At 36.7% G+C, this 10,026-nt stretch overlaps 1 protein-coding gene across 1 annotated transcript; it reads right to left on the bottom strand.

The window, feature by feature from the left end:
• Nucleotides 1–7,381, bottom strand: LOC110758214 (uncharacterized). Its single transcript, XM_088251188.1, has 9 exons — nt 7,280–7,381; nt 6,405–6,724; nt 5,714–5,773; nt 5,030–5,533; nt 3,208–3,357; nt 2,522–2,623; nt 1,397–1,456; nt 821–1,254; nt 1–707 (listed from the first exon to the last, which is right to left on the bottom strand). The coding sequence occupies exons 2-9, from the start codon at nt 6,715–6,717 to the stop codon at nt 75–77; spliced, it is 2,256 nt and encodes a 751-aa protein (XP_088107314.1). The 5' UTR covers nt 6,718–6,724; nt 7,280–7,381; the 3' UTR covers nt 1–74.
• Between the last annotated feature and the right edge of the window lie 2,645 nt (nt 7,382–10,026).

Below are 10,026 nucleotides of genomic sequence, written 5' to 3'. Positions count from 1 at the left end.
TGTGAATAATCCATATTTGAATTGAAATTGAGATATTGATACAAGTTCTTCCCTTACGAATCAGACAGATCGATTCATCCCAAAAAACGTTCTGATGCTTCCCAAAGTCTGCCTTTTTCGGCAAATATTCCTGCTCCATAAGTAGAAATGAAGATCTCAACAAGAAGGGGAAATTGCATCCATGCAAAGGAGACGATTGGAGCACTAGAAAGTAAAGTGATTGGAATCACGATCCATGACTTCTCACCCAACATAATACAAAGGGTAGAAACAAACGCAATCATCATGGTGGCTATGGAGAAAAAGAGGGTGAAAAGGCCTATAATCATTTTCTTTGGCAATGATTCAAGGAAATCAGCTTCGGCATAGCGTGAGGTGAGGACTCCCAAAAATGTCATTACAGAAGTCGTGGAAGAAAAGAGTGATAGGGCATCAGAAACTATAAAGACCTTAAACAACTTTTCATCTAAGAAGAAGGGCATGCCTGTATTTCCGTTGTTTCCACCTGGAACTGTGAATGCTGCAGTAAACATGATGGTAATGATAAGCGCACCTACAACCGTACAAGAAGTTGCTGTCTCTTTCATTGATCTTTCTCCTTCTTTCGCCAACTCTTTGTGGTTCTTAGTAAACAAATCACGTGCTGTCATGCCATCTGTAACATTTACAACCTCAAGAATCTTGGGAGGTACAATTTTTTCAATCTCCTGCATTTCGTTGAAGCAATTACTGCTTTTCTAATCCTCGAATATATGCTTTTCGACCGAAAAAAAGGAAAAGAATATTTTCTAATCCTCGAAATGTGTAAAGAAATTCTGACCTTGAACCATTGTAATTCTCTCTGCATTTGCAATGCGGCACCTTGGATATGATTAAGCTGTTCAATTGGGGATAAACCCACTGCTGCATGTAGCAACGTATTGCTAAACTGATCTATTCTCACTAACAAATTAGGCGCTATTCCGGTAAATTTATAGAAAAATAAATAGACTTTTTCTTGACGACATTCAATGGCAAACTGAAGCATGGTCTTCCCATTTTCATCAGTGAGCAGCCCGCCCACTGCTGGATTTGATCGAAATATCTCATGAACAAACTCAACATGCCCTTGTTTAATGGCTTCGAAGATTGCTGCTTGCACGACACTTCCTTGCAGTTGTTTACCACTTTTACCCTTTATCGCTTCGCATATGGAACATAGAATTTCAGAAATTCTTTCATGGGTCCATTTCATCTTATATATGTGATTAATTCCTAGGATGGCATAAATAAAACAATATTAATTACCAAGTCTCAAAAGAAAACGACCAAAATAAGATTTAAGAGAATGGATAATTATACATACTGAAAATCGAAGGAAAAGATTAACAAAATGTGGATATTTAACATTACGTACCAAAGAGGTTACGGGGATTTGGAACAAGTCCTCGCAATATAGAACAAGTCCTTGCAATACCTGTTGCAAATCGAAATATGTTTGCATTAGAGAATATTTTAATCACAAATTTTGTGTATGATGGTAATGTACAATGTCATTTTAATGTTATGAATTCATTCAAATTTTAATACATGTACAATCATTTATTTTAAAATATAAATTCAACATATAGATATGGGTAATACCACTTGGTAACTCGCCCCTTGCACCCAAGTTAGAATGAATTCATAATAGTGAAATCACGGTGTACATGCCTATATATATATACACACACAACTTTTTCTTCTTTGACAAAATATTTAACTTCTCCCCACAAATATGACCACAGACATGCAAATTGGGAAAGCACATGCCTCAAAGTTCCTACGCTAGTATAGTCAGTTGTTTTATGCCTCATTGTATTGGTGGGTTCTATCTCTATTAGAGAGGTAGAGAGGCAGAGAGGTAGTACACAAGGTGGTATGCAAATGTGGCATGGTTATGCTCTTATTGATGTATCTGATAAGTTATGATGATAAATAGGTATTCATCAATTTAATTTTTTGTTGACAATACACTATTTTAAACTAATACTCTAATATTTGGGGAGGGACACAAACTTAGGTATAAGGAGGCATGTACATTGCCTAGTCAACTGAACTAACCCACATCTGTTAAATGCTTAGTATAGATTTATTTTAATAAATTAACCATGTGATATTTGATCACAATATGTGAAGTTTTAACCTCAATGTTGGTCTTCAAAACAATCAAAACTGGCCTTATTCAACCTAGAAATTAAATATATATAATAAAAAATCTGTAAAAGTTGTGTGCAGAACCAAACCGACCAAAAGTTCAGTATACCTCCAGAACAGCTATGTGTCCAAAATTATCGGTTAACAAAAGATTTTGACCTACTGAAAGTCTGATACGGTGATCGGTTGAACTCTCTGCCGATCTGTCTCAAGACCTACTATATATGGAGCCATTTTTAAGGAGAAATTTTTGTTACACACACAATCATGTAATGTGTCGCGCAATCCCATTCATTTCAATATTTACTAGCAAAAATCATAATGCCACAATTCGGATATATCATACCTGAGCAACCTATGAGACCCCTTTTACTAATTGGGTCATCTTCGACGTTTTCAACATTTATGCGAGTATCATAAACTGCTGAATCAGGTCGTACGTGTATACCTATCAAGTTATCAACACAAGAACAAATGCCTAATCAATACGTTAAAAGTTTCCTTTTGATGTAAGAGCTTTCCCCTATATAGTGATTTTTGTGTCGTGAACATGGAAGTTCATGGGCATATACAACAATAATGAATGAGTGATGGTATAAGAACACATTATTTTTATCATACCTCTTTAACACACAACAATAATAACTATGTGATGTAAGTGCCCCGGGTAGGCTGGCTCAGGCGGTGGTTTGGCTGCTAGAGTGCATGAGTTATTGATCAGGGAGGAGATAAGAGAGATAGAGATCGATTGGGCTTGCTGGGTGCTAGGGAGATCAAAACCGAGGGGGGTGTGTTGGTGGGGTTGGGTGGGAAATCAATTTGGATGGCTTGGCATGGGTGGAAAAATCAATTTGGTGACTAGGGTGGAAAGTGTGGGTGGCTGATATTGGGAAAAGTTCAAAGGAGGTGTTGATTTTAATTTTCTGTTTTTACTTTCGTATTTTAATTAGACCAAAAAAATAAATTATTACATGAAGTCCAAAAAAAAAAATATGGGACATAAATAAAGAGTAGAGAAAATGTAGTACTAACAGTTATAGATCCATTGTTGCCTGAATTTGAGATGCATTCCACTTAAAAATCCAGAACGCATACTAGCGCACATTTGTAAAGGAGTGAACCCATAGTAGTTTTTAGCAAGGGCTAAGTTTGGGCAGCGCCGAACTAAATCCAATGCAATATCTACAGTAGGGTAGAGGAGGAGTGACAAGAAAAATGAATGAATCTAATGCTACTCTTAGGCTTAGTTTGGTATTGCTGTGCTTTTAAAAAAAACTGCTTCTGCTGTGCTGTGAAAATAAACAGCTATGAAGTGAAGCAGCAAAGTGTTTGGTAATCTATATTTGTAAAAGTGCTGTGAGTATAAAAAGCAGTCTTATAATGTTTGGTAAACTTTTTTATAGAAGTGCTGTGAGAGTGTATAATGACAATAAAGGGCACCATGATGAATTTTTTTTAAAAACCTAAAATTATCATAAGAAATAAAAAATGTATACTTTTTTCTCCCTTTTGTTTCCTCCTTTCTTCTTCCTTTCCAGGCCCCATTCCCTTTTTTTTTCTTTCTCCCTCGTCTGCTTTCTCTTTTCTTCTTCCTTCAGGGGCCCCAATTTTTTTTTTCCTCTCCCTCTTCTCTCCTTCCTCCTTTCTTCTTCCTCTGTTTTTTTCTTTCGTCATCTTCCTCATCCAAAATCTTCAAGACAAAACTTGTTTTTGTTGTGATTTCATACAAATTCTTGTTATAAAGACACCCGTCGCAGTTTTTTTCTTTTCTTCCTCTTTTCCTCTTCCTTCCCAGGCCCCCCATCTCTCAACCTTTTTACCTTTCCTCTTCTCCTCCTTTCTCTTTTCTTCTTCCTTCCAAGACTTCTTCCCTTCCCATGTTTTTTTTTTATTTCTTCCTCTTTACTTCTACCTTCCCAGCAACCCCCGCCCTCTTTTTTTTTAATTTTATAAATTTCTTCGTCTTTTCTTCTACATGCCCACCTCTTGGGGATTTGATTTTCTTTTGCTGAATGAGATAATTGGTTGGTAATCTGGGTGTTGAATTTTTTGTTGCCGTAGAGATAATTGGTTGGTAATCTGGGTGCTGAAGGAGATCTTCTAGGTTTGTAAAATAGGAAGCTGGGTTGGTGGGGTTTTGGGTTGAGTTGGTAGCTTTGAGGGATTGAGGAAGGGAAAAAGTTGCAGAGAGAGGATGATATTCTGGGTCTGTAAAATAGGGAGGTGGGTTGGTGAGGTTTTGGGTTGAGATGGTAGCTTTGACGGATTGAGGAAGGGGAGCAAGTTGCAGAGAGAGGAGAGGATGAGGCGAGCAATCCAGAAAATAAAAAAGGAACGACACTTGGGAGGTTCGAACTCGGGATGATGAGGATATAACATGTAATTGTGTGAAACAAATAAGGGCAATATGGGCAATTTGAAATTTTCATTTAAACCTCCGCATGCTTCTCCTCGCAGCAGTTTTCAGAAGCAGCTCCCCACCTGCTTCTGTTTTTCAGCTTTGAATGACAGCAACTTATTAAATAAGCAGCTTATTTTTGTTTTACCAAACACCCAAATCTCCAAAACTTTTTTTTTAAGCTGCTTATTTTTTAAGTTAAGCAATACCAAACTAAGCCTTACTACATTTATATATCACATTCTCATACCACCTTATGTGGGAGATGATGTGGATAGCCACATCAATTAGTGCCAACAAATTATAAAAAATAAAAAAAAATTTAAATTAATTTAAATTAATATGGATGTCCATCTCATTTGCCACATAAGGTGATATGGAAATGTGGTATACAAATGTGGTAAGATTAGCATTATTCATCTTATTATATGGCAAGGTTAAATTGGAAACACATACCGAAATTTTTGGCCCTAAAACTCTCCGAAACAATCTCAGCACCACCGCGGCCATTGTCTTGCAACAGAGCTTCGAGTGGAGTAACAGAATACAGGTAGCGAGCCAATTCCCAATAGCCGAGACTATAAGCCCGGAGAAGTGGAATTGTGTTGTCTGGAGGACATGGAAGGCTAAGCAGTTTTTTGTTTTTTTCAGTTATGCACTTAGCCAATTGTGTGATTCCTCTAGTCGCAACGTAGACCATAGCTGTTAGACCATTAGCGTCCTGTATTTCCAAGTCTTCCTCCGTCATCAACTCCACTAACGCTTTCGCCATATCTAGATGTCCAAGCGCAACTGCTATGTGAAGAGCTGTCACACCTGATATGGCACCTCTTTCTCTGATTGCTTCGGGATTTCGACTAAGATACTCCTTCGCTAAATCCCAATCGTCCTTTACCACATTATCAATAAAGGGTTGATGGAGGGCGAACTCATTGACGTGGCTGATGTTACTCTCATTTCCTGCCAAGTTTTTATTGTTTTAATAAATTACTATTTGCTAAGAATGTCAGCGTCCAACTCACTCAAACAAAATTCTTGAAAATTCTTGTCAGTCAGTGTATAAGTTAAAGATTAGATATTGAAGGGAAACAAAACAAGAAAAAAAATAAAAAATAAAAGTGTTTACGAGAGATCACATACCATCATTCGACGTCGGATTGATATTCAAGTCTTCCCGTGGCACCAACGGAAACAACTCCTCTGCATCGCACACATGATAAGAAAATATCAATTAACTAAAGTCAAAATGAGTAATTCTATAGACACTCAATTGGCATCTAGTTCCCAATTCAAAAGCACAAATTGACAATTTTACCCCTTAATTTGACGACAAATTTGATGGAGGGACAAATATAACACAAAAGAGAGAGTTGGAGGACCAATGGATTGAAAAATTTAGTTAGAGGACCAAATGGAACTTGAGCATAAATTCAGGGACCATTTCAATATTTAAAAACAAAAAACAAAAAAACCATTTTATATATTTGCGAGAAATTTATGCAACATGTCCTACACTCAATCAAAAAATTTGTTAGCAATCATACACATACAAGTAAACACTTCAAAATTCAATTACAAATGCATAAAGCACCCACAATATGAATATTCTACCTATTGTGAAGGAAGAAAAATGCAATATAGTTTTACTCAACCTTGTGCACAGTGAAATAATGTTTACTACTGCAGCTGTACCATCATAAAAATAAAAAATGAAAATACAGTAACCTAGATCGAACCATACATATATACTGATGCCGCGCTTCGTGATGTGTCCACCATTCTGTCAGAGTCATTTAGGTGTAAAACATGCATGCTTGTTTTGACTACGTACCTTGAGCTGGCTTTAGCTTTTCGGCCAAAGTATACCAGGCAGCTTTGGCGGTCTTAGTGCCCCGGATTAAAGAGTAATTATCAGACCCACAATAATTCTGGATTACAATTAAAGCCTTGGCATCTTCCTTCCTCCAAGCCTTAAACTCAGCTTCACCATCTTCTGGTTTAGGAGGTTCAGTGGTGGCTTCCACAACGTCCCAAAGATCTTCAGCTAACAAGTAGAGTTTAACCCGGAAACTCCAATCTTCATAGTTATTCTGGTTAAGAACTGGGGGATTAGGAATTGCACTAGTGACAGTTGTAGCTGCCATGTTCAATCTGCCAATTGACCCATGGTGGTATTATGTCAATCGAGTATATACGTTAGAACAAACAAGAAAAAGAAAATTAAACAAACACAATCACAGATTGAGTTGGAACAAAAGGACATAATTTGTTTCCATTCAACTATTTTTGGGAGTTAGGCCAAATAGATTATTGTTGGCAATTGTTGTATAAAAAAGGAAGATGTGCGCATCAAAAATAATTTTTTTTTAGTGTCAAACAAAAAAGAAATATAAAAATGTTGCGGATGTTGCTCAAATTCAATTGAAATACAAGCGTGAATCATCTTGTTTCAGTTACAGCCAAATTTACAGGTTGTATGTTAGTATACATCCTAAAGCACCAGATTGAAGCCTTAGTCTAAATATCTTATGCCCAATGGCGGAACCAGGAATTTTTCTAGGAGTGTGCTAATTTTTTTTTGGGGGGTATGGAAGATCTATATAAACAATGAGAACCAAATTTTATTTGGTATGCTAATTAATACAGTGAGAACCAAAAATAAAACATATATCATAATATGTAAACAATAACATCTTAATTACATACCTCCTTCTCTCTCTTTCTCATCTCTCTCGTGCAGCTAGGGTTTTTTTTTAAAATGATGGTTTTCATTTTTCAAGGATCGGATAAATAAATAGAGAAGACAAAAGGAAAGAAAGAGAGAGAATAAAGATGGCGGAGAGAAAGAGGAACAAGAAAAGAGAGAGAAGAAATAAAGAGAAAAGAGAAATGAGAGAGAAGAAAGAAATGACAAGGAAGAAACAAAAAGAAAAGAAAAAAAATGAGACAGAAGACAAAAATGACAAAGAAGAAACAGAAGAGAGAAAAGATAAAGGGGAAGGGATGAGGAACTCATTTTCAAGAGAAAGGAAGGAAGGAAGGAATGAATCATGTCAGAGGGAATATATGTCTTTTGATCTATTAGAGTTTGTTTTTCTTTGGTTTAATTAGTATATTATTGCAATGATTCCACAATCACAGTAGTCTAAAGAAATTTGTTTAAAAGAGAAATGAGAGAGAAGAAAGAAATGACAAGGAAGAAACAGAAAGAAAAGAAGAAAAATGGGAGAGAAGACAAAAATGACAAAGAAGAAACAGAAGAGAGAAAAGATAAAGGGGAAGGGATGAGGAACTCATTTTCAAGAGGAAGGAAGGAACAATAATCATGTCAAAGGGAATATATGTCTTTTGATCTGTTAGAGTTTGTTTTTCTTTGGTTTAATTAGTATATTATTGCAATGATTCCACAATCACAGTAGTCTAAAGAAATTTGTTTCTTTAGTTTAATTAGTATATTATTGCAATGATTCCACAATCACAGTAGTCTAAAGAAATTTATTTGGGTTACTTAAGAAAAAAAAAACATACATACATGCCAGTAAAACACGAGTGGAGAAAGAAAAAAAAAAACATATAGACCTTCTTGTAAAAGAAGTGGAAGAGACCTGATAAGAGAGTAAATCTTATTACGCAACTTAAGAAAGAATTTGAGTTTTCTTATTCCTAACCGTCATAAATTCTGTTGACGTGAGTCTCCTAATTAATCAAGGAGATTTATTTCCTTGATTAATTAAGGGATTTACTTTCCTATTCTATATAGTTGACAAATCATGTATAATTAGGAGATACTATCCTAATTGATTACTGTATCTATTTCCTTGTAACGCATTCATGTAAACTCCTATATATACCTCCTTATGGAGAAGAATAATACCTAACCCAAAGTATTCAAACCATATTCATATTTTAGCATGGTATCAGAGCAATCGATCCTAGGTTGTCTCTAAACCCTTATCTCAAATTTCTCATATTCAAATCCAAAACCCTATATCAAATTCCTCATATTTTTCCCCAAATCCAAATCCCTCAAATCTAAAGTCCTTAAATCCTCTTATCAAAATCCCTAAACACATACCCTCAATCTTATATACATAACTCTCAAATCCAATTCCTACATCAAATTCATACATCAAATTCCTCAAATCAAATTCCTCCAGTCAAAATTCCTCACATTCTCATATCACATCTCACTTCCACTTCGATGTTAGGAACCCCTACGATTCTCCCCCTTATTGCAGACTCATAGTAGCATGTGGTCAATCCTGCTGACCCGACTACTCGGACTCGTGCTTCTATCGCCACTATCAAAGGTTCTACTTTTCATATGTCCTCTTAAAAATATGCATGGATTATCGACTCGGGTTCTACGGATCACATGACATTTGATCCTGGCCAACTTATTAGTCGCAAATCATCCACTCCATCGGTGGTGTCTAATGCTAATGGTACCCCCTCCCCTGTGGTTGGGGAAGACTCTCTATCAATCTCTACTTCCCTACATCTGGATTCTGTATTACTTGTTCCATCTTTGGACCATAACTTGTTATCTGTTGCACAACTTACTACTACTTTGGGGTGCACTATAACATTTTAGCTGAATCATTGTGTTTTTCAGGACATCCTCACAGGAAAGATGATTGGTTGTGGTACTCGGCAGGGCAAACTCTACTACTTGGACTGGGCACCGGATAGTGAGATCAAGGTTGATCAAGCTTTCACAACCAGTGGAACTCGTTCTGAGGGGGAGAGAGACAAAATTTGGTTATGGCATAAACGTCTTGGGCATGCCTCGTTCAGTTATCTTAAGAAGTTGTTTCCATCATTATTTTCCAGTCTTGATGTTTCCAGCTTCCAATGTGATACGTGTGAATTGGCTAAGAGCCATCATGTCCCGTTCCTATTAAGTTCAAATAAGAGTTTGGTTCCGTTTTCTCTTGTTCATTCTAATGTTTGGGGACCTGCTAAAAGTGCCACTTCGGCAGGGGCTCGATGGTTTGTCACGTTTATAGATGATTGCACATGCATGACTTAGGTTTCTTTTCTCAAAACTAAAGGGGAAATCAATTCAAAGTTTCAACAGTTTTATCAAATGGTGGAGACTCAGTTTCATGCCAGAATTTAGGTTCTTCGTTCTGACAATGGCGGAGAATTTCTCAACCATGATCTTAACTAGTTCTTACAAGATCATGGCATTATACATCAACGCTCATGCCCTTACACTCCCTAACAGAATAGGGTGGCTGAAAGAAAGAATATGCCATGATCTTTTTGGGGCGAAGCTGTCGTCTCTACAGCATACCTTATCAATCGGATTCCCTCTAGAATCCTAAATTTCCAAACATCACTTCAAACACTTCACCATCATATCCAAACACCCCCCACCCCAAACCTAGAACCCCGGATTTTCGGTTGTGTTGTATTTGTCCACTTACATGATCACCAACGAAGCAACT

This window comes from Prunus avium, chromosome 3 (assembly GCF_965620075.1).
Source record: "Prunus avium chromosome 3, drPruAviu1.hap1.1, whole genome shotgun sequence".
NCBI classification, from domain to species: Eukaryota; Viridiplantae; Streptophyta; class Magnoliopsida; order Rosales; family Rosaceae; genus Prunus; species Prunus avium.
Note: the sequence above shows the minus strand (reverse complement) of the source record. Positions and strands in the feature narration are given on the sequence as shown.

Coding starts and splice junctions, on each gene's coding strand:
- LOC110758214 (XM_088251188.1), bottom strand. CDS start 6,717: ATGGCAGCTACAACTGTCACTAGTGCAATTCCTAATCCCCCAGTTCTT. Junction 5,534..5,713: donor CAATCCGACGTCGAATGATG/GTATGTGATCTC, acceptor AAAACTTGGCAG/GAAATGAGAGTAACATCAGC. Junction 1,255..1,396: donor AAATCCCCGTAACCTCTTTG/GTACGTAATGTT, acceptor ATGCCATCCTAG/GAATTAATCACATATATAAG.